This window comes from Oreochromis niloticus, linkage group LG19, assembly GCF_001858045.2.
Source record: "Oreochromis niloticus isolate F11D_XX linkage group LG19, O_niloticus_UMD_NMBU, whole genome shotgun sequence".
Classification (NCBI taxonomy): domain Eukaryota; kingdom Metazoa; phylum Chordata; class Actinopteri; order Cichliformes; family Cichlidae; genus Oreochromis; species Oreochromis niloticus.
The window spans coordinates 24815707-24838411 of record NC_031983.2 but is presented as its reverse complement, the minus strand read 5'-3'; the positions used below and the strand labels follow the sequence as shown (position 1 = coordinate 24838411).

Here is a 22705-nt window from a genome sequence, read left to right as displayed (position 1 = left end):
CTAACCTGGATCAATTATTGAACATGGTAATATCAATTTACTGTTTGCCTGTTTTAGCGGTTACCATGGCAGAAGCTCATTAATTATTAACCATCTGGGTATCTAGTTTTTGTACTCAGGGTATTTTCAGCTCATTTTGACACATCAATGAGGATATTATTGTTTGATAATTGCACAGCACAGAGAGAGCGTGTCTGGCTTTTCTGAATGGGATGTAAAACATGTGAGACATTCTTGTATTTCAATGGAGAGGCCAAAACTGAAACAGGAGAACGAGAAGGCTGGGAAAACAGTCAGGTTTAGAGTAGCGTCTGCCAACAGCGGCCGGGTCTTGGCGGAGGTGTTCAAGGATGAGAGAGCCTGGTGCGGCTCGGTGGAGGACTCTGTGGAGTCTGACCCGACCAGCAGCCCGGAGGCAGAGCAGCAGGGCGGCTCTCTCCCCACCAGCGAGGCCAACAGCCACCTGAACGGTTTGGTGGTGGAAGCAGCCGTGGACGAGAATGGCTGTGAACCCGATGACCTGCTTTTGTACGCCAGTGCCAAGAGAGAGATGCTGTTTAGCAACAAGCGGATCAATATCTGCAGCAAGAATGGGACCGTGAGAGGAGTGAGGAACAAAGTGAGCGCAGGCCAAGTGCTTTTCAACAACCTCTCCAACATGTACTCTGTAAGTAGCTCAGTGCATCATCCGAAACAATTTTAAATTAAGCATTATCCTCTTTTATTAACATGTATGAAGTCAGACTGAAAGGTTATGGAATATTTCTGACCATGAAGAGATTTTCATGCACTCATAACTCTTATTTGCTTTTCCTTTTAGGGTTCCCTTCGTCACCAGAAAAGGAGACCCTGGGAAAAGCAGTGAACAGCGTGGGATTTCACACCGTGGGCACATCAGGGAGGAGCAATCCTGAGGATGAAGATTGTCTTACAGCTTTGCCTCCACCCTGAATCCCTTTCAATGACTTCTGTTTCTTCACGTGACGTGGAGTCATTCATGATCCCAGCCTCATATTTACATGTGCCTTCAGGATATTTTTGACCACAAAATTTTTGATTTGACTTCTTGTACAACTTTTCACAGCTGTTTATGGGCAACTAGGAAACAAAACTGGATAGAGGTAATATATGTACATACATTTAACACTACAGACGTTTATTTTATTGCAATTTGGAATTTATTGGCGCTTATTTCATTACAACTTGTTGAAAGTAACAACCTGTCCACATATGATTCTATCCAACAAATCTTAAGTTTTAAAAATGTTCTGGTTTACTGACAGAGAAAATTGTTTTGTGTGAAGAACCAAAGAAGGATTGTCCAAATAAATGTGATTTTGTTCATACAATTTTGTTTTTAACTCCTTTTTGCATTGAAAATGGAAAAAAAGTGATTGTTGAGGATTAAAAGACAGTTTTACTAGAGATTGATGCTTTGTTTGAATCCACCCTGTGGCCTTTCTTTGCGTGTTCTCCCTGAGTCTCTGTGGGTTATTGACTGTAGGCGTGATTGTGGGAATGGTTCTGTGTCTCTGTGTTAGCCCTGCGGCAGACGAGCGACCTGTCAAGGGACCCCACATGCCTTCGAATTGGATATGAGCAGAATAAAATGGATGGATGAACAGCCCTTCAAAAATGATCCACAATTTTCCAACATGTGCTTCATGTGTTTCAGTAAAGATTTAAACCAAACAGCTGAAAAACAATTTTACTAACTGCTCTGAGATTTTGACTGAATTTCTGAGAAGTAGATTGTATTTTTTAAGTTGTGAGTTTATTTTTGACCTAAAATCTGACATGATTTTGATATTTCATGGAGTCTTTCATGTATGAACAGGTCTTTTCTGTTTGTAAAGATTTTGTATTCATTTCTAGATTGAATGTGCTTCATATCATCTTTGACACAAGATTCACACAAATACTGTAAACTGTAAATATAAAAACCTTTATAATAGTTAAATGCATTTTCATACAGCAGATTTTATGCTTGACCGTTTCTGGAAACTCCTGTTAACTACATTTATTATGGACTTATCAAGGTTTTTGAAAACATTTTACATAATATATCATTTACAACATAACTGATGTTATTGGTGGAATTCATGTTTAAAATTAAACAAGCAAATCTGTAAAAATTACTTTTTTACCTACTCTTTGTACCAGACACAAGGAAATGTGACTGTCAAAAATAACACAGGAGGTAACTAAACACAAAGGAAAAGTTAAGAAAAAAGAGAGTCTAAAATAAGTAATCTAAAGCAGAATCCTAACTGAAATAAGCGGAAAGTGTCAACCAAAAATAAATATTAAATAATAAAATTATTTTAAAAATCCACAAATTGAAGAAACTCAAAACTTTTTTGGGCTTTGTGTTTTTGTGGGTTTTATACTTTTGCTGACTTAACAGACTCTTTGACAAAGATGAAAACATGACTATAAATATACAGAGGGCTGATTAGGGAATAGAAAACAGAAGAGGAGGAAATAAAACCCAAAAGAAACGAGCAGAGGAAACTATCAATAAGAAAAAAGGAAATGACCAAACAAGGAGAGATGAAAGAAAGATTCTAAAAATTAATGAACTATTTCAGGAGGGAACATGGCAGGAAAACATCATACAGACCTACACAGGGAGCGGGCAAAACGGAGATTTGTTATAATGGTGGAAAACAAAAACACAGAAATTGGAAAGTCACAGGATCAAAAATCAAAACCCCAAATCACAAAACTGGAAAATTATAAAGTTGAAGACAGGAATCAAAGACTTGATGATGTCTTAAAATCACTAGCAGAATAATAATAACTGAAAAAACAGTTTTAAAAATAAAAGCTCAACTGTATTAAGAATGAAAAACCCTCAAACAACACAAAAGCCCAGACCGTGACTAAAAACCCTGAATCCACGAATCCAAAAACTTAAAAAAAAAAAAAAACCCCTCTACAACAGCACTGAAATCAAAAGTCATGAATAAGGAACAAAACCCTGGGACCATGACACCTTGATCAAGCTGATGAGCCGGCACATTGAGGAGGAACCTTTAAGTGTCATCGGATTACTGAGTTAAAGCGAAAAACTCTGTTTTTCCTTCCCTGCATTGAAAAGCGGTGCAGCTTCACATTTTAAGACTCGCTTAAGGTCGGACTTTCCCTTTAAGTGATTTATGCAACAGCATCTCCCGGTACCTCAGTCTACCTCAGTCAGCACCATGGACAGCGACCCCGCCAGCTCTCCGGCCGCCTCCTGCGCACCCAGCGGGCCCCGAGGGGCAGGGCACGCTCCTTCAGTAACGACGACCAGCTAATACAGCACATCTCCCATCATGTTACTGCGGCACTGACAGCTGAACCGTAGACAGCAGGATGCGGGATTTCCCGTAGAAACACCCCCGCGTATTGTTTTTCTTGTCTTAACCCGTTTCCCAGCAGCTGGAAGGTACAGATGCTCTTTTTTGGCCGATCACCGGCTGTAAATGCCTCTAAACGACAGCAGATGTGACGAGTCTCATTTGAGGGTCGCTGTGGAGCAAAGGTGGTGAAATCTCTCCCTCTTCTCCCTCCTCCACGCCCTGTCATCACTACCAGTAGCTGCCCAGCACCATGTCTTCTCCACCATCAGCTGCGACAGCGAGTGAAAGCAGCACCACCACCGTTTTCGAGGAGGACACCAGAGAGGAGGTAGAATTTTCTGGCAATTCTCTTTTTTCTTTTTCCTTTTTCTTACAGTCTCTGTGTTGTTGATTTTTATTGTGTCCGTGCGCGTGCTGTGCAGGCTGTGACACGCTGCAGGTGGATGATCTGACAGGTGTCATCGGTGTAAACTTGAACACGGGAGTGCGTGTGGTGGTGGCGATTCACTCTGCTTATCTTCCTGTTTATTTAGTTTTCCATTTAAGTTTCCATTTTATTTATTAATTTGTTCATTTTTAAAAAAACATGTTTTAAGTAAAATTTTCTCACAGTTTCTCGTTTTTATGAATTATTTTTGACAAATAGAAATGAATGAAATGAGAGAAAATGTAGACCAAAAAGGGTAAAAATAAATACTTTTAATTTCCTATTTTGTTTTTTACAAAGACAATTACAAAACAACTGACAGCATATTAATGTCTGTTCTCTTCAACCAAATTAATGCCTGCCTTCATGTATATTAACTTTAAATCATAGTTTTATTACTCAAATTGAGCTACTTTTGTCTTCCATACCATGAAACTTGCCTTTACAGCAAGTACATATAGGAACCTGTCATGTTCCTGATTTGAAACATGAAGTTCAGAGTTTTATGAACTTTGAATTCTTCATTATTAATCTCTGTTAGGTTTCTTATGTTGTAGGTTTATTATGTTTAACTGTAGTAACACCCCTGTGGCCAATTTCATTCTTTTTTAGTTTGTGTTTAGAGTCATGTTTGAGTCTATGCTTGTTCCAAACTTCCTCTTCATCCTCTAGCCAAGTCTTTTCTTCTTGTCTTTTGTGCCTTGCTTTTTAGTTTCACTTTACCTTTACTATTCACACAGGACCACACTCAAGTTTGTTTTTTTGTTTAATTTTGATTGGCTTTTTAAAAAAATGATATCTCATTGTTTTCACTACCTTAATGAATTGTAAACCTACAAGGATTTCTGTTTTTATTTTCTGTGCTATATAAATAAAATCGCTTTTATTTCTCTTACCTTGTTATGTAGATTCTGTTAACCTGTGCCCAGTTTCCCCCCAGCTATGCTCACTTCCCCTGATTAGTGTTTCTACCCTGTAAGATACCATTGCATTACTCTGGCCAGACCGTTGTTAAGTTTGTTTGAACTTTGGACTTTTGAAGTTTGCCTACCTTGCCTGGAGTAAAAGTAGTTTTTACATCTGCCAGACTCAGAGTCCTGCATTTCGGTCCTAAACTCTGCAGTGTTGTGCAGTCTGAATAAAATACAAACTGTTCTTTGAGGAAGCAAACACTCTCCTTCCAAAGTTGCATAATGCAGGCTGGATTAGTATTTGCTAATGCTGAATTTTGTTCACAGGACCTGAGGACTTGTACTTTAAATACATCATGAGATTAGGTGGTTATAGGATTATAAATATGTCCTGATCAGTTTTTAAAATGTTTCTTCTTATGTTTGTGCTTTCACTCAACAGCAAAGACCGCTGAAACAATCTCTGAGCAAGTCCTTATGTCGGGAGAGTTTCTGGAAATGCTTCCTCCTTTCCGTTCTCATGTATGGCTGCATGGGAGCCATGGTTTGGTGTCACATCACCAAGGTGACCCGTTTCACCTTCGACAGTGCCTTCAAAGGGAAATCCAAGATGTACCACGACAGCCCCTGCTCTGATGGCTACATCTACATCCCCTTGGCCCTGCTGGGCATGCTCTATTTAGTCTACCTGTTGGAGTGCTGGCACTGTCACGTGAAGAATGAGCTGCTGCACAAAATGGATGTGGAGGGCATCTATGAGCACATAAAGAAGATGCAGCAGGCTAAGCCCTGCATCTGGTGGAAGGCCTTCAGCTATCACTATGTGCGCCGAACTCGACAAGTCACGCGCTACCGCCGTTATACTTGCACCCAGGTTTACCACGAGCGCCTTGACACCCACGTGGCAGAAGCAGAATTTGACTACAGCCACTGTGGTGTCAAAGATGTTTCCAAACAGCTGCTGGGCTTGGAGAAGTCTGTGCTTACAAAGATGCGCTTCACCAAGTGTTTCAGTTTTGCCAACGTGGAGTCAGAGAATTCTTATCTCACACAAAGGGCGAGGTTTTTCACCGACAATGAGGGCCTGGATGACTACATGGAAGCCAGAGAAGACATGAACCTGAAGAACATTGACCTGAAGGAGTATGTCTTGGTGCTCTGTGACCCAAAGCACCACCCCTGGTATCTGTCCCACTACGTCTTCTGGTTTGCCTCCTTCCTCACGTTCTCCTGGCCTCTCAGAGTCTTCATGGAGTATCGCACTGCATACGTCCACTATCGTGTTGAGAAGGTCTTTGGGCACGATTACCGCCCTGTGTCGCCATGTGATGATCGACGATACTGGTGTCGTATCCCTCGAGTTAAAAGCACTGATGTTACAGAACTGGAGTGGCACATTTGCTCCAACCAGCAGCTGCTTACCCAGAGGCTGACCTCATGGATCTGGCCCAGTGACCGTCCAACTTCAGCGAGATTCATCAGAACTGTGAGCGCTGCCACAGAGTCATCATCTGATCCTCAGTGTTCTTTAGAAGCCCCCTCAGCATCTGCACTTGTGCCAACGTTCCTTTAAGGGATCCCATCATCACCAGAAAAAGAAATGCTGGAAAAAAGCAGTAACCAGTATTGCGTTTCAGACAGTGTGGTCATCAGGGAGGAGGAGCCCCAAAGGTGAAGACTTTGTTGTAGTTTTGTCTCCGTCAAGAATCCTTTTCTGTGATTTCTGTTTCTTTAGCCTTCAGGTGACCTGTGTGGAGTCATTTATGACCCAAGCCTTATATTTATATGTGCCTTTGTGATATTTTTGATTGTAGAACTATTTCTTGCCATGATTTTTTTCCCACCTTCTTCTTATTTTATCGTTATAGGCTTTGATTTTATTGTAATTTGTGACTTGTTGGTAATAATGTCATACTTAGGAGTCCAATTTTGACAGTTATTATTTTTAGATATTTTAGTAATCTGGAAATTTTGAGTGTTTCTGCTCAAAGAATCATATTACACATTAACAAATAGATTTAGTTTGAGCCTGGAAGTAACAAAAGATGAAAAACAAACCTCCTGACTGTGATAACTTCACTGTAATTTGTCGGTGATCAAAGTGTTATGGAGTCACCATTTCATAGTTCGGTGTTAAATGATACATAATCCGCTTAAAAGTATATTACATATACTTATATACTTACATACATATTTTTCTAGTGTTACCGAAACAAAGAACTTTTGTTTTGTGAGAAAAATCATAGGATTGTCTAAATAAAATGTCATTTTAATTGTGCAACTCCTCTTTGCAAGAAAATAGTAATAGACGAGTTGTTTGAGGGTTAAAATGAAGACTATTTTACTAAAGACTGATGCTCAGTTACATTTATTCAGTGTCAAGTAAGGAAATAATGTACTGCAATGCCGTTATCAGTGCATTAAAGTACATTTTAATAGCACATTTAGTCATTTACTAACACCACAACCCTTCCAAATGACCCATAAGATTTTCCAACATCCTGCTGAACTGATGTCCTCCTCTGTTTCAGTAAAGACAAATTAGAACCAAACAGCTGAACAGGCAGCTTTAGATCATACATAACACAAACATTACTTTTGTTGTGAGTTGTAAGTTTAATTGTGACCCAGAATGTGATATAATTTTGATGTTTGATGGAGTCTTCTCTTTCATGTATCCCAATTATGTGAAGAAATGTGCTTTTTAGTAATAATGCCAGCATTAAATGTGCTTCATATCATGTATGACACATGACTCGCACACAGGAGGAGCTCTACTTACAAATATCTTTATTAGACTTAAAGAAATAAGAGTTTTCATGCAGTAGATTTGATGCTTGATGGTTTCTGGAAACTTTTGCTCCCTTGTTCACCACATTTCGTGAACACTTATTGAGGTTCTTGAAAACATTTTACACGTTGTATAACAGATGTAACATTAGTAATGTGACTGATGGTATTCATATTCAAATTTAAATATGTAAATCAATAATAAAAAGTATTTTATTTTTACCATTTCTCTTTGATGACTCCAGAATAGAACAGAGAATCAGAAGTGAAATTAAAAGTGGGAAAAAACAGATCAAAAAGACAGAAATGAGTCAAACAGCTAAAAAAAATGAATAGTAAAGATAAATTTAAAGAAGCTGAATATACAAAAGTTGACAAAAGCTACAAATAGAACTAATTTCTTTTGAAAGAATGTTTAATGTTTACTCTATAGAGGGTCCTGGGAAAAAGTAGATATACACTTATTTCTACTTTCCATTGGAATTAAGGGTAAGTAGAAGCTGGGTGCTTCTACTTACTAGAGCACAGCTGTGTGACCACCTTTATAAAAGCAGACGTTTTGGCAGTTTGTGGGTCTGGAGGATTCACCAGTGTGTTAACAAAATGCCACAAGCTACAAAGTAGTGAAAATCCCAGCAAATTCAAACCAACTTCAGACCGTGCAATGTTCAGAGAAACTGCAAAAAAGCCCAAGAGCAACATGTCAGACTCTACAGGCCTCAGCCAGCATGCTAAAGGTTAAAGTTCATGGCATTACAATTAGAAAAAAAGATGAAGAAGTATGGCTTTTAGAGAGAAGTAAGCCGTTTCTCTCTAAAAACAAAACAAAACATGGCAGCATGACTTTATGGCAAAAGCCAAAGACGGCATATCAGCACAAACATGTCACACCAACTGTCAAGAATGGTGGTGGAATATGAATGATTTGTGCTTGTTTTGCAACCACGGGACCTGGACACCTTTGAGTCACTGAGTCAACAATAAACTCATCTATGTACCAAAGTGCTGTATGGTCAAATGTGAGGCCATCTGTCTGAGTCCTGTGAAAAAGAACAAATTTTAATGACTCTGTATCATTTATATTTGTGTGTATGTGCCATGTGTATCAAAAACTAACTGAGATATATTGTGCTGGGTGAATAGGATTCCTGATAGCTGTGTGGCTGAAGTGCTTAAATCACAATGCCCTTTAAAAAACAGTTGTTACTTGCACTTCTTTGACATGTATGTGATTCTTGCGCCCGATGATCCACATGCAGAAGGTCGCATTGGTGACAGTGGTAAGGAAAAACCCCTGTTTAACAGGAAGAAACCTCCAGCAGAACCAGGCAGAGGAGCAGCCATCTGCCACGACTGGTTTGGGTGAGGGGGAGGAAGACAGGATAAAAGAGAGCTGTTGTGGAAGAGAGCCAGATTCAATGCAGAGAGGTCTGTTAACACATAGTGAGTGAGAAAGGTGACTAAAGAAGAAACAGTGCATCATGGGACTCCCCCAGCAGCCTACACCTATTGCAGCATAACTAAGAGAGGAGTCAGGGTCACCTGATCCAGCCCTAAATATGTGGTTTAGCAAAAATTAAAGTTTTAAGCCTTTGGAGATTGTGTCTGTCTCCTGAATCCAAACTGGAAGCTGGTTCTACAGAAGAGGGGCGTGAAAGCTGAAGGCTCTGCCTCCAATTCTACTTTAAATACTTTAGGAACAACAAGCAAGCCTGCAGTTTGGAGGTCAAGGCAATGCAAACCAGAGCAAGTATCTCGTTAGAGGGCATATTACTAAGATTTTCAGGGCTGAGTACAATAACCTCAGTTTTAACCGAATTTATAAGCAGAAAATGAGTGTTTACCCAGGTCTTTGTGTCTTTAAGACATTCCTGCAGTTTAACAGTTTGGTGTGTGTTACCTGGCTTCATGGGTAGATAAAGTTGGGTGTCATCTGCATAGCAGTGAAAATGTATACTATGTCTTCTAATGATACTGCCTAAGGGAAGCATGTTTATGTAAACAGAATTATACATGGTTCCCTTAGGCAGTATCATCAACAAACAACAAATCAACAAACAGGAGAATCCAAAACTTCAATAAAATCAAAACTCATTCATATTAAGTAACCAAAGATCACAAAGTCACAACAACACTACGAACAATTAAGCCGTCCAAATAAAACCAGTGGCTAAGCCTAAAGAGTGACCAGATTACTTTCCTAAACTAAAAGTAACTTTATTTTTGCTCTATATGTTGATAATCAGTGGGGCGGCACATTTTAGGTCGGACTTTCCCTTTAAGTGATTTATGCAACAGCATCTCCCGGTACCTCAGTCTACCTCAGTCAGCACCATGGACAGCGACCCCGCCAGCTCTCTGGCCGCCTCCTGCGCACCCAGCGGGCCCCGAGGGGCAGGGCACGCTCCTTCAGTAACAACAACCGGCTAATACAGCAAATCTCCCATCATGTTACTGCGGCACTGACAGCTGAACCGTAGACAGCAGGATGCGGGAGTTCCTGTAGAAACACCCTCGCGTATTGTTTTTCGTTTCTTACGCACCGGGAAGGTACAGATGCTCTTATTTTGTCTTTCACCGATCAGCCGGTCCCCGTCGGCTCAGCTCTAAATGCCTCTAAACGACAGCAGATGTGACGAGTCTCATTTGAGGGTCGCTGTGGAGCAAAGGTGGTGAAATCTCTCGCTCTTCCTCCTCCTCCACGCCCTGTCATCACTACCAGTAGCTGCCCAGCATCATGTCTCCTCCAGCATCGGCTGCGACAGCGAGTGAAAGCAGCACCACCACCGTTTTCGAGGAGGACACCAGAGAGGAGGTAGAATTTTCTGGCAATCTTTTTTTTTTGGCACAGCAAATTCCTTTTGTTACGGTCTGTTTGTCAGAGCTTGTCGCAGAGCTTTAATGTGTCCATGTGAGTGCTGTGCAGGCTGTGACACGCTGCAGGTGGATAATCTGACGGGAATTTGGTGTTACAGACATGCCACTGTTCCACAGTCTGATATAGAAAGGAATTTCTATAATCTTGTAGCATGCATTGATTATTTTAGAGGAAAACTGCAGGATATGTGATTGGGAATCAGCCAGCCAGCGTCTTTACCTGTTTTTCACCTCCCGTGTGCCGCAGCGGGCCTGTGAACCTGACCATGGACGGAATATCCTCAGTTATTCTTACTGTTTGCAGATTGATTTTCTTTGGACAGAAATGTCTGATCCGTGTGTGTTTGACCCTTTTGGTCATACTTTTATGCAAAACATCCACAGACGTTGCAGTTATCAGTCAGCAGAGATGCAGGTCAGCTGCAAACGAGCCAGTGACCTAATAACATCCATCAGTTTGGCTGGGATCCGTTTAGGGTTAGAGTTAACATCCATTCTTTCTTAAGGAATTTTCACCCAATGCAATAATTACATAATTGTAAGCCCAAATGCATGGACACTCACAGAAATGAAAACATCAATTTCTGCCCCTGAAAGTATAATCAACACACATCTGCACCCATTAAGCTAATTATTAGACTTCAAGACAACTATATACCTTTTTAAGGACCAAAAGGGTGCAGTACTGTTTAGTGGTTGGCCCTTTAATGGTTTCTTTTTCTATTTTTGAATATCTCAGTTCACCAAATACATTTTAATACTAGATAAAAATAACTTGGCTAAATACAAAATGCAGTATTTTTTTAGATGATGATTTTATTTATTAAGAAAAAAATGCTATCCAAACCTGCATAGCCCGGTGTGAAAACTAATTCTTATGGCTGGCTGTGCCAGCTTGGCAGAATCAAGCATTTGTGATAACTGGCAATGAGGCTTTCATATCACTGTGGAGAAATTTTGGCACTGTTGTTTTAATTCAGCCACATTGAAGGGTTGTTTGAGGTGGACTTGCTGGTCTGTTGCAAATCACTGTCATGCTGCATAACCCAACGGTGATGGAGCTTCAGGGCATGAAGTGATGGCCAGACATTCTCCTTCAGCTTTTCTTGTTCCATCAATTACAGCAAGTCTCATTAGTCCGGAGAAAATTTCTCAAAAGTCTCGGGGATCATTAATGGGTTTTTTTTTTAGTAAATGTTAAACGAGCCCTTGTGTTTGTTTTGGTCACCAGTGGCTTTCTCCTTGGAATGCTCTCACTTTTTCCCAGTCTCTTATTGTTGATTCATGACCTCTGATCTTAACTGAGGAAAGTGAGACCTGCAGTTATTTAGATTTTCTTTTGGATTCTTTTGTGACCTTCTGGATGAGTCGTCACTGGACGCTGGGGGTTATTTTGGTATGCTGGCCACTCCTGGGAAGGTTCACCACTGTTCCAAATTCTCTCTATTTATCAATAATGGTCTTCACCGTGATTCACTGGAGTTCCAAAGCCTCAGAAATGACAATGTAACCATTTAAGACTCACAGATGTCAGTTTTTTCTCAGTTTCTTTAGATCGTGGCACAATGTGTTGCTTTTTGTTAACTTTTAGCCTACTTCACTTTGTGGGACAGGTTCTGTTTAAGTAAATTCTTGCTTCGACAGGTCGGACAGTAAACAGGTCTGGGTGTGATGACTGAAATTGAACTCTTCTTTTTGTCTTTTTTTGTGTGTGTCTTACTTGGGTTATCTTTGTCTAATAATAAAATCAGATAATTTGAAACGTGTTAGTGTGACTGTTTCAGAACTAGGTGAAATATAAAATTTACTCTTACAGTTTAAGATTTAAGGTAAAGGTGCAGAATTGCAGAGGACTGTCACCTGTTGTCCCTGTTTCTGGGAGCCTTATGTGCACTTATTGATACCAGATGTGCAAAGGGTGTAAAGAAGTCTCCCCTGCACTCTGCACCTCAGAGGATAAAGCCTCAGTGATAAACCTCTGTACCACTAAAAGTGCAAAAAGGTACTTTTATTGTCTGAAAGTGTGTGGCAACATTTTTCTATATCATGTAAGTGCTGCATACTTCATCTGACAATTTACATAATTATCTTGTTGTTCTTTTCAACCATAACCCCAGTGCTGCTTGCAAGGGTTTGTGACTCCTTTGTTTATTTTGGTCTAATTATGCGAAAGATTGAACAATGTCACGGTTATTAATCAGCAGCTGCAATCAAAGCATGCAAAATGGCCTGTATTTGTATAGCGCTTTTTTTTGCAAAAACACTGTAAAGCAGATCAGCTGACAGGGGGATACACAAAGGACTGACTGGGGGATCAAGACACAATTAGGAAACATGAAGGGAAGAAAGAAGTGGAAAGGAAGGAAGGAAAAGTCACAATAATACACATGAGATAACTTAAAAAAGCACAAGCTGGCTAAAAGAGAAATAACTCACAGTGGCAACATAATTTATTTGTTACCACACAAACCAGAAACACAAACCCAGCAGATACGGACGACGCCAGTCAGGTTCACTGAGGACCACAGTGAGAAATGATAACGGCCAGGCTTTTACATTATTTACACATTTTAATTTAATCAGAAATTCCTCTTTTCTAAAGCTTTTCGCCTACAATTAAAAGTTTATTAACATTTCTGATATTTAATGTAACAAAAATAGTCAGATAGCAAACGAGCAAAACACAAGCCTGCATCTGACAGCTACTGGCAGTCTGTGGTGTTTAACTATGGAGGACCTAAACTGTCCCACTCCCCCTCCCCTCCCCCCCCCCCAAAAAACCAAAAACACACACTTTCTACAAAGTACATGTGACATAACTTGACATGTGTTTTAATTCAATTAAAATCAGCTGTATAAATTCTCATATTTATTTAGTTTTCAATTTAAGTTTCCACTTCATTTGATAAATTGTACATTTTTAATTTCAAATTTTTTCATTGAGTATAGGATTTAAACCATTTTTTGGGTAGATACACAAAATTTTGTGATTAGTGAATTTTGGCTTTGGCATTTCTTTTTCATACAGCATATTGAGATTTTAACAGAATCCTGGTTCTATTACGATTTTGACTTTGCATGCCTTGAAACTGCCTGCACATAAAAATGAAGCTTGCTTGTACAGCTCTGAAGAAATATATTGTTCTGCAGTTACAAAGCTATTCGCAGCTTGTTAATATTTACAAAAGCCTGAATTTGTTCTTACGACTTGTGTTCTAAATACATCAAGGATTATGGATGTTTAAGATTTGGTGGTGATAGAATTATAAATATGTTCTGATCAGTTTTTAAAATGTTTCTTCTTATGTTTGTGCTTTCACCCGACAGCAAAGACCGCTGAAGCAATCTCTAAGCAAGTCCTTATGTCGGGAGAGTTTCTGGAAATGCCTACTCTTGTCCGTTCTCATGTATGGCTGCATGGGAGCCATGGTTTGGTGTCACATCACCAAGGTGACCCGCCTGACCTTCGACAGTGACTTCAAAGGGAATTCCATGATGTACCATGACAGCCCCTGCTCTGATGGCTACATCTACATCCCCTTGGCCCTGCTGGGCATGCTCTATTTAGTTTACCTAGTTGAGTGCTGGCACTGTCACGTGAAGAATGAGCTGCAGCACAAAGTGGACGTGGAGGGCATCTCCGAGCGTATCCAGAGGATGCAGCAGGCTAAGCCCTGCATCTGGTGGAAGGCCATCAGCTATCACTATGTGCGCCGAACTCGACAAGTCACGCGCTACCGCAACGGAGACGCCTACACGAGCACCCAGGTTTACCATGAGCGTGTCAACACCCACGTGGCAGAAGCAGAATTTGACTACAGCCACTGTGGTGTCAAAGATGTTTCCAAACAGCTGCTGGGCTTGGAGAAGTCTGCGCTGACAAAGATGCGCTTCACTAAGTGTTTCAGTTTTGCCAACGTGGAGTCAGAGAATTCTTATCTCACACAAAGGGCGAGGTTTTTCACCGACAATGAGGGCCTGGATGACTACATGGAAGCAAGAGAGGGCATGCATCTGAAGAACATTGACCTGAAGGAGTATGTCTTGGTGCTCTGTGACCCGGAGCACCACCCTTGGTATCTGTCCCAGTACGTCTTCTGGTTTGCCTCCTTCCTCACGTTCTCCTGGCCTCTCAGAGTCTTCACAGAGTATCGCACTGCATACGTCCACTATCGTGTTGAAAAGCTCTTTGGCCACGATTACCTCCCTGTGACCCCTTGTGATGATCGCCCTTATTGGCGCCGTATCCCTCGAGTTAACACCATTGACAGTACAGAACTGGAGTGGCACATTCGCTCCAACCAGCAGCTGGTTCCCAGTTACTCAGAGGCTGGCCTCATGGACCTGGCCCAGTGCCCCTCTAGCTTCAGTGGGCTTCGTCAGAACTGCGAGCGCTGCCACAGAGCCATGAGCTGCTCCTCAGTGTTCTCCCGAAGCGCCCTCAGCATCTGCACCGGTGCCAGCTCCCGCATCCCCTTCAGCAGCAGCCGCTTCTCCTTGGCCCGGCGCTATGGCTCCCAGCGCAGCTGCTTCTGGAGGAGCGGCAGCCTGGACGACCAGGAGAGCCCCAGTGAAAATACCCGCTGCCTATCGGAACGCCTCACCACAGATGACGAGGAGCCCCCGGACTACGAGGATGCACTTTGTTACCCGGTGCTCATCGTCCACTGCAGTGAGAACTGCCACAACCACAGATCTTTCCACAGAAATGGCTCCTGCGTGGAGACCTCTTTATGATATGCAGTCACAGCGGCATTTCTGTAGCACTTCAAAAACAGGGCGTAGTGGATGCTGTAAGAAACAATTGCCTGAATCCTGAATGTGTGAATCACCAAAGCAATAACAGAGGTCAGTGAGCGGAGAACAAAGTGGCATCCCATGATAAGCTCACACACACAAACAAATCATATCTGCTTGGCTTCCAGGAAAAACCAAGAAGACGCAGACTGTTACAAAGCACACCATCGCTACAGCTTTTACAGTGCATGTGAAACTAAGGCTGCAGATACCTCATAGGGACTTTCTCAGAGGTTTAACCATCTCACCTTCATTCAGTGATTCATTATGGAGCAGCTTCTACAAATTTAATTTCTAACTACAGCAATAACTGTGAAAACAAATCTCAAGTGGAGGATCGCCAGTTTGTGCTGGTGTACATCCCAAAGTGGAAACCTCTGACTTCAAGTGACTATTTAAATCTTGGACGTTCTCACTCACTGTTAAACCATATCTGTAAATTCTTTTTTAATCATCTGTTTGTTCCTACATTACCCAGAATGCCTTTTATTAACTTCAGACAACAGGTATAGGCTTAATTTCAGCAGGCAGTGACCTAAGGATGTTAGAAAGGGAGAGGCATTTGTTCAGACTGAGAGAAGTTCAGACTCATGCCCTCCTAACAGCCGGTCCTGTGGTTTTGTTGCATCCTGGTGCATCTCTGCTTCTTTTTCTTCTTCTTTAGTGGATTTCTCTGTACTTGACTGTTTGGCGTTGGTGCTATGTGGCAGCTCCAGACTGTTGTGGATGTTGAGTGACTGACACACAAACATGATGTTTACAGTTGGTGCTTTTCTTCTAACCTCGGATGTAAATGTTGGAATTAACAGTTTGGCCGTCTTGAAGAAAATAAGAGCGAAAACAGAATCAGGCGGACATTTTTTTTTTTGCTTTAGTGGCTTTAACATGCGATTAATTTGTCTTGACTGACCCAGAAAATGAAAAAATGTGGGCGCACTAACACTGTCTAGTCCTATGAGCCTTTACCTTGACAGACTAAAACGCATCATGAAAACTCAATCAAGCATTACGCATAAAATGGGACTTTTCTGCTGCCTACTGCCATGATGAAACCTGCCGGCAACTGTGGTACAAATACACATCATTACACCCATCATGTGGACATAAAAGATAGAGACTGGTTTATTACAGTACATGTGAGCAGGTGAGTGTGGATTTAGCTGCAAAAAAAGAACATAAGATCATCAAATCCATGCCTGATTTTGCATGATTTCCTCCTGCTGAGACACTGTGGTAAAACCATATCCATGAATGTAAACCACCAGCATATACGATATACTCTGTACCATTATGTGTTGATAGTAAAGGAATAATGCTCCATTTTTCATCTGTAAAATGGTGATCTCGCTGTCCAGCGTGTACTGATATGCCACCATGTTACTGAAAGACTGTGATGTTGTCATCTGGAGGATATGTGACTCTTCTGAGTTTACAGTCAGTATATGCAAGGATGTAAATGCCCTTATGTTTACACATTATACAAACTTTATAATACATGCTTTTTTTAAATATAAAAAATGTTGTATTCATTGTGGCACAATACTTCTTGTTTCTATGGAGGACCAAAACAGCCAAAAATTTAAAATAAATAGTTTTTTAAATAAATTCATATGCCATTAAATGCCTCTCAAATAGCATAATAACTTACTTTAAGCATTAGTTGTGTTTTCTTTTTACCCAAATGACTGTATTGTTGTATTCTCTTTTCAAATTTCTTTCCACATTTCTGCTTTCTGTTGCAAATAATTTGGCTATCAATCAAAATCAGTCATGAGGTGAACCTTTTGCCTTTTGTAAATAAATGTTTAAATAAGTCTTAGTCACTAAAGATTTAAAATAGGTTAGCTAAGCCCTCTTATGTGTACAATGAAGCAGAAATGCATAAAGAAATGTAAAATCACAAAATGAATGTATTTGAGGGAAATAAACATATTAATGCATAAATTATTTTAAAAAATAAAATGTAAAATTAACATAGGCTCAAATAAAAATTAATCAGTGTGATAAAAATTAATAATCAAAAAATATAAAATTTATTTTGTGGCATTTAATGGCATAGTTAGCTATTTACTGAATAAATAATTTTTTTTTATCATCTTAATCCTGTCAGTTTTGGCCCTCCATACTTCATACATTGTTTTCAATAATGTAGTGACATTCATATTATTATGCACTTGATGGAAGTGACACTATAGACATTATGAATTGTAGTGGAGCTGAATGTTGGTGTAAATTACCTTAAAGTAATAATTAAGCTGATGTGTTATCATAAATGCTCAGACATGGAACAAAAACAAGAGTCTTGTACAAAAAAAGTGTCATAAATGTCACTATAACCAAATGGGCTGTATAAATAACTTAATTACTTTTCAGAATATGTATTTCAACTTATCTTATGCTGGAAAAATAAAAGTTGCAATAAATGTCTGGGTCACACCCATGTACAGTTAAACAAAATGTTGCTTTCTTGTATCCTCAGATCCGTTTAATCCTTTGCTTCCCCCCCTCCTAGCTGTAGAGAGACAAAACTGTGAAAAATCAAGAAAAGAAATAAGGTTTTGTTTCATTAAATACCTTCAAATCCTATCAAAAGCTCCAGAAATAACAAATAATGAAGCTATTAACTAATTCATAAAATGCAACAAATTGCTACTTATGTTTATCCATCCTTGTGATAAAACCCCTGCTTATTTAAGTTGCTTTTAAGTTTCCATTTTCTTTAAAAATGTGTTAATTGTTGGCAAAGCAGACTGGCTGATAACCAAAAGGGGGGGGGGGCGGGGTTGCCAAAATGCACAAGTTGAATCTTCAAAAATCTGGTTAACTTTAGAGAGACTACATCCACCTTGTACATACAATCACTAGTACACCTGTTCAACTGCTTGTTAATGAAAATATCCAATCAAGCAACAACATGACAATACCTCAGTGCATTTAGGCATGCAGACATGTTGAAAACGACCTGCTGAATTTCAAACTGAGCAACAAAATGGCGAAGAAAGCTGATTTAAGTGATTTTAACAGTAATTAGTGCCGGACAGGCTGCTCTGAGTATTCCAGAAACTGCTCATCTCCTGGGATCTTTCCGCACAGTCATCTCCTGGGTTACAGAGAATGGTCTGAAAAAGAGAAAACATGCAGGAAGAAAACGCTTTGCTGGTGCCAGAAGATGGAGGAGAATGGGCAAACTGCTTCGAGTTGAGAGGATGGTGACAGTGACTCAAATAACCGCTCATTGCAATAAAGGTTTGAAGAAAAGCAACTCTGAATGAACAATACATCAAAACCTGATAGGCTACAGCACCATAAGACCACACTGGAAACTAAGGCTAATTCACACAGAATCACCAGAACTGAACACCAAAGACTGAAAAACCTGCCTTGTCTGATGAGCCAACAACTGCAACATTATGACAATGCCTTCTATTTATAAGAGACATCTAAGTTGTGGTAAATTACACATTACTGTTATATTTTAAGAGAAGTTGGAATGTCTTTTACTGTTAGTATATCAAAAAAGCAACTGAGAGTGGCTTCAGGATTGATTAAATGGAGCATAAATGTCTTCCAACATGCCCAGATTTGAGTTTTGAAAGCAGTGGTGCACAGTGTTTGTCGAGTAATCAAATCCTCATTGGTCGAATTTAGGACAGAGCTGTATGGTCTACTTTAAGAATGCCACATTTTACAAAATGATGTCTATATTCTTTTTTATTAAATGAATAACACTTTAATGTTTAATTCATTTCATGGTTACTCATAATAGAGTTGATTGCCTGAGTTTTTCATTGTTTTTTAAAAATAAATCTATAGATTCCTGAAAAAAAGGACACGTGATCTTTCCCAAATTGAACCATTTTGTGTTTAAATTCCTTCACTGCCATTTGCCTCGGCCATACGTGTAATAATCCGCCGGTGCCATAGGAGGCAGTATATTTAAATCGGCGACCACACGTCTACTCCACGGCAGCGGAGAGGACGAAGTACAGTAAGACGCTATGAAAGGTTATTCCATAGGTGAGTGTCGTGCAGCGTGTTAGGAAACTCGTAGTTAAGTTTTCAGTGGATAAAAACTGTTTGCACCACGTTTGATGGTCACGAAGCTCGGGCTGGGTCACGCTTAGGTTGAAGTAAGTCCACGAGCTCAGCGGAGAAAAGTAAAGCTAGCTAACTGCCCGTATCTGCGTCCGCTTGGCTTCAACTTTAACCTCAACATTGAGCGGAGACAGCAACCGGTAACAATTATGACATAAAAGTGTGTGAAAAGCAGGAGATATATATAAAATATGCCAGCTATAGTGAGAGCATAACACATCCGAGGTCAGCAACGACCAAAGAACGTCTTCTTACTGAGTACTTCCGGAATAAACAAACGCATGTCGACTAAAATAGTAAAGCTTAAGCTTTGCCTTTAATCCTGTCAGTGAGTTCAAAAAGAAGCATCTGATCTTTTTCTTGTATTTATTAAACTAAAATAATTGAAATTAATTTTTTTGTACCTTAGCCGAGCCTGAAATAAATTGATGCTTTTATTCTGAAGATTACAGTAAATCCAACTGATCTGAACTTATGTTCAGCAGTTTAAAAAAGTGTGTGTAAAATTATGGATCAAGCGAGGAGGCAGATGTTCTGCTGTGTGAAGATGATAACACAACATATGCAGCCTGTCAGCCTCCCTAAACTTGTGTCAATATTCTAACTGAATTTGCAAAGATGATCCAAAACACACAAAAAATAAAGATGAATTCAAAGTGGTTCTATTTTTGTTTTCTAAATTTAATAGATATTGTGATATCACGTGATCATGAAGCGAAAAGACAGAAATCGTGAGTCCTGTTCTTCAACCTTAGCTCTTCATATTGAATCCATATTAATTCATTAACTGAACCTTTTTTTTGATGTTTTGACAATCTCCTCGTTCCTTTCAGTGACTGGGTGGAGCACAAACATGCAGAGTTTGGTGGTGCAAGCTCTTGCCATGAGGCAGCTTGGAAGGTTGAGCCCTCGCCACCTGCTAGCTACCGGATATGGACTGAGGCAGACCGAATGGTGTCCCAGGACCATTCATACTCGCCAGCTGTGCGGCTACTCTGTCTTCCCTGTGACACCTGGCTGTCACCGGCCTGCTTTCCGTGGAAGAGACGCTCTCAGGTGTTGGTCTGCTCATCATTTGAGGTTTAAAAGCAACAAGAAGAAAGGTGCTTCAAGTGCACAGGAGGAGGAAGATGAGGATGATAAAGACGCAGAGGACAGTGATTATGAAGATTTGGACCCAAATCTACCCAAGGACTATAAAGACATGGAGAAATATGTTCAGTCCTTCCGCTACGACGTCATTATAAAAGCTGGCCTGGATATGGCACGCAAGTGAGTCAGCATAAGAATCTGAGGCTGGGTGGGTGTTGACAAGTAATTAAGTTGCTGCTGAAGATGAACAGGATTTTGCACTCTCTCCTCCATACTTCATAATCAAAACAGGAAATAAGGAAATTGCATGGAGAATCAATGCTAGGGTGCTCTCAGTGTGCCACAAGCTGTTCTAAATGGTAAATGGCCTGTATTTATATAGCGCTTTTATGGTCCCTAAGGACCCCAAAGCGCTTTACATATCCAGTCATTCACCCATTCACACACACATTCATACACTGGTGATGGCAAGCTACGTTGTAGCCACAGCCACCCTGGGGCGCACTGACAGAGGCGAGGCTGCCGGACACTGGCGCCACCGGGCCCTCTGACCACCACCAGTAGGCAACGGGTGAAGTGTCTTGCCCAAGGACACAACGACCGAGACTGTCCGAGCCGGGGCTCGAACCGGTAACCTTCCGATTACAAGGCGAACTCCCAACGCTTGAGCCACAATCGTTCTAGTGGCACACTGTGACCTCATTAAGAAACTTTATGTTGTTTTTCCCTTTAATCACTGTAGCAGGTTCTCCTTAGTAACCACAGAGAGGGGAAGACTTTAGTTCTACACAGTTAAGTTTGCTCCACCGATTGCCCAGCAATCGAGCATTTCTGCCACTGTGCTTCACTCTTTGTCTTCCTTCTTCTCCAGTCTCACAACTACTATATAAGAAAAGAGAATAATTGGCAGCCACACGCCAGGTGTGGCTCTCTTCCCAAACTGGTCCCCCAATCTCAACCATCCAGCTCCACCTCTCCCTCGTGCATCTGAGGCACAGACCATACCTCGATGCCGCAATCGCATAGAAAGAAAGCACAAAAAAAAAAAACTGCAAACAGTAGGGACTTTACAACATTGGTCGCCATTATACCAGAGTCTAACGTGCTTCTGTCTTGTCACAGTAAAATTGAAGATGCGTTCTACAACAACAAGCTCAGATTAAACGGACAGAAACTCATCAAGAAAAGTAAAACGGTGAGTGCTGCTTGCTTACGACAGTGCATGAATTAGGTAATCCAGTGTTCCTCATATTTTGTTCTTTTCTCAGGTAAAACTCGGGGACACCCTGGACCTGGTTCTGTCAGAGAACCCAGAAACGAACACTGTTACATTGATGAGAGTTATCCTGAGAAGGGTTTTTACTGACACTGGTAACACTGAAAAGCACAAAGTTGCCATAAGGCGCTGGAAATGTCTCGAGCTTCCCAGGGAGGAGGCCTTTAAACCTTGAATCTGCCTAAGACTGTACTGACTGTAATGCCATTGGCCTGTGAGGTCAACAGCACTGAGTGGCTCTCCAACGAGGTGGATGTAGAATGGATTACAAAAATGTTGTGCAGAGCTAACAACTCTGTGTGATTAAACGTGTACTTCTCCCTTCTATAGTGTGACACTCCCCCAATAAAGGTGCACTGTGAGGGTTTAGACTTCATCATTTGTGTCCTCGTGGATTTTTAACATTTTTTTTGGAAAGCTGTGTGGTGTTTTCATGGTTTCAGAACTGAAACTGCCAACACTTAACTTACAGGGATAAATAAATAACTTGAAATTTCTATTAAATATCCCCAAATATTAATAAGGAAATGTTATTGTATATAATATTATATATAATAGATTTCTTATAAGCATGAGTAAGAAATATCCTGCTTTAATCCTGTTGGCTGGAAACAAGCACTTTATATGATTCTTGAAACCTGACCCCTTATTTGTACTTTTGGAGCTCAAATTTATTCTCTTGGGGTTAACCTGAAAAAATGAAAACTAAAACTGTCTCATGCACATCTCAACATTAATTTAATGGAATGAAAGTGCAATTCATCTGATTCTCTTATGTTAATGATGGAACTAAGAGCTGGATGCCTGTGGCTCAGGAGATGGAGCACCACCTATTGCCCACCAGTCAGAAGGTTGGTGGGCGATAGGTGGGTTGCAAATCAGTGTCCTGGGGCAATATTGTGAACCCTAAATTGTCCCTGATGCATCTGCATGTGATAGCACTTAAAAGTATAGAATAAAGCACTGTGTGAATGTGGCTTGCAGTAGAAAGTGCTTTTGAGTGCTCAGTTAAGAGCAGAAGTGCTCCATGTATCACCGTATAGCCTGTTCAGTCCAAGACACTCAAGTCTATGAACTTATAAAGTTGCCATTT

The 22705-nt window shown here is 40.5% G+C and overlaps 4 protein-coding genes across 11 annotated transcripts; all 4 read left to right on the top strand.

Annotated features, from left to right (window-relative positions):
• Nucleotides 1–75: 75 nt before the first annotated feature.
• On the top strand, nt 76–1063 carry grxcr1b (glutaredoxin and cysteine rich domain containing 1 b). Its single transcript, XM_025900868.1, has 2 exons — nt 76–667; nt 821–1063. The coding sequence occupies exons 1-2, from the start codon at nt 245–247 to the stop codon at nt 863–865; spliced, it is 468 nt and encodes a 155-aa protein (XP_025756653.1). The 5' UTR covers nt 76–244; the 3' UTR covers nt 866–1063.
• Nucleotides 1064–1227: 164 nt separating this feature from the next.
• On the top strand, nt 1228–17601 carry LOC100708703 (transmembrane protein 151B). Of its 2 annotated transcripts, XM_005477545.4 has the most exons (3): nt 1228–3136; nt 9740–10290; nt 13680–17601. In XM_005477545.4, the coding sequence occupies exons 2-3, from the start codon at nt 10213–10215 to the stop codon at nt 15087–15089; spliced, it is 1488 nt and encodes a 495-aa protein (XP_005477602.1). In that variant the 5' UTR covers nt 1228–3136; nt 9740–10212; the 3' UTR covers nt 15090–17601. The 2 variants fall into 2 exon arrangements, with proteins under 2 accessions (XP_005477602.1, XP_025756652.1); XM_025900867.1 differs by lacking the exon at nt 1228–3136 and having other exon boundaries at nt 9670–10290.
• On the top strand, nt 3124–8823 carry LOC100708430 (transmembrane protein 151B). Its single transcript, XM_019348475.2, has 2 exons — nt 3124–3675; nt 5128–8823. Exons 1-2 carry the CDS (start codon nt 3598–3600, stop codon nt 6256–6258), a joined length of 1209 nt encoding a protein of 402 aa, XP_019204020.1. The 5' UTR covers nt 3124–3597; the 3' UTR covers nt 6259–8823.
• Nucleotides 17602–19028: 1427 nt separating the features above from the next.
• On the top strand, nt 19029–21988 carry mtres1 (mitochondrial transcription rescue factor 1). 7 transcript variants are annotated; one of them, XM_013271460.3, is made up of 5 exons: nt 19045–19166; nt 19933–19975; nt 20078–20516; nt 21459–21531; nt 21605–21988. In XM_013271460.3, the coding sequence occupies exons 2-5, from the start codon at nt 19954–19956 to the stop codon at nt 21785–21787; spliced, it is 717 nt and encodes a 238-aa protein (XP_013126914.1). In that variant the 5' UTR covers nt 19045–19166; nt 19933–19953; the 3' UTR covers nt 21788–21988. The 7 variants fall into 7 exon arrangements, with proteins under 7 accessions (XP_013126918.1, XP_013126914.1, XP_013126920.1 ...); XM_013271462.3 differs by having other exon boundaries at nt 19163–19279; XM_013271461.3 differs by lacking the exon at nt 19045–19166 and adding an exon at nt 19173–19384.
• Nucleotides 21989–22705: the final 717 nt, after the last annotated feature.

Coding starts and splice junctions, on each gene's coding strand:
- grxcr1b (XM_025900868.1), top strand. CDS start 245: ATGGAGAGGCCAAAACTGAAACAGGAGAACGAGAAGGCTGGGAAAACA. Junction 668..820: donor ACCTCTCCAACATGTACTCT/GTAAGTAGCTCA, acceptor TTTTCCTTTTAG/GGTTCCCTTCGTCACCAGAA.
- LOC100708430 (XM_019348475.2), top strand. CDS start 3,598: ATGTCTTCTCCACCATCAGCTGCGACAGCGAGTGAAAGCAGCACCACC. Junction 3,676..5,127: donor AGGAGGACACCAGAGAGGAG/GTAGAATTTTCT, acceptor TTCACTCAACAG/CAAAGACCGCTGAAACAATC.
- LOC100708703 (XM_005477545.4), top strand. CDS start 10,213: ATGTCTCCTCCAGCATCGGCTGCGACAGCGAGTGAAAGCAGCACCACC. Junction 10,291..13,679: donor AGGAGGACACCAGAGAGGAG/GTAGAATTTTCT, acceptor TTCACCCGACAG/CAAAGACCGCTGAAGCAATC.
- mtres1 (XM_013271460.3), top strand. CDS start 19,954: ATGAAGCGAAAAGACAGAAATC. Junction 20,517..21,458: donor GGCCTGGATATGGCACGCAA/GTGAGTCAGCAT, acceptor GTCTTGTCACAG/TAAAATTGAAGATGCGTTCT. Junction 21,532..21,604: donor TCATCAAGAAAAGTAAAACG/GTGAGTGCTGCT, acceptor TTCTTTTCTCAG/GTAAAACTCGGGGACACCCT.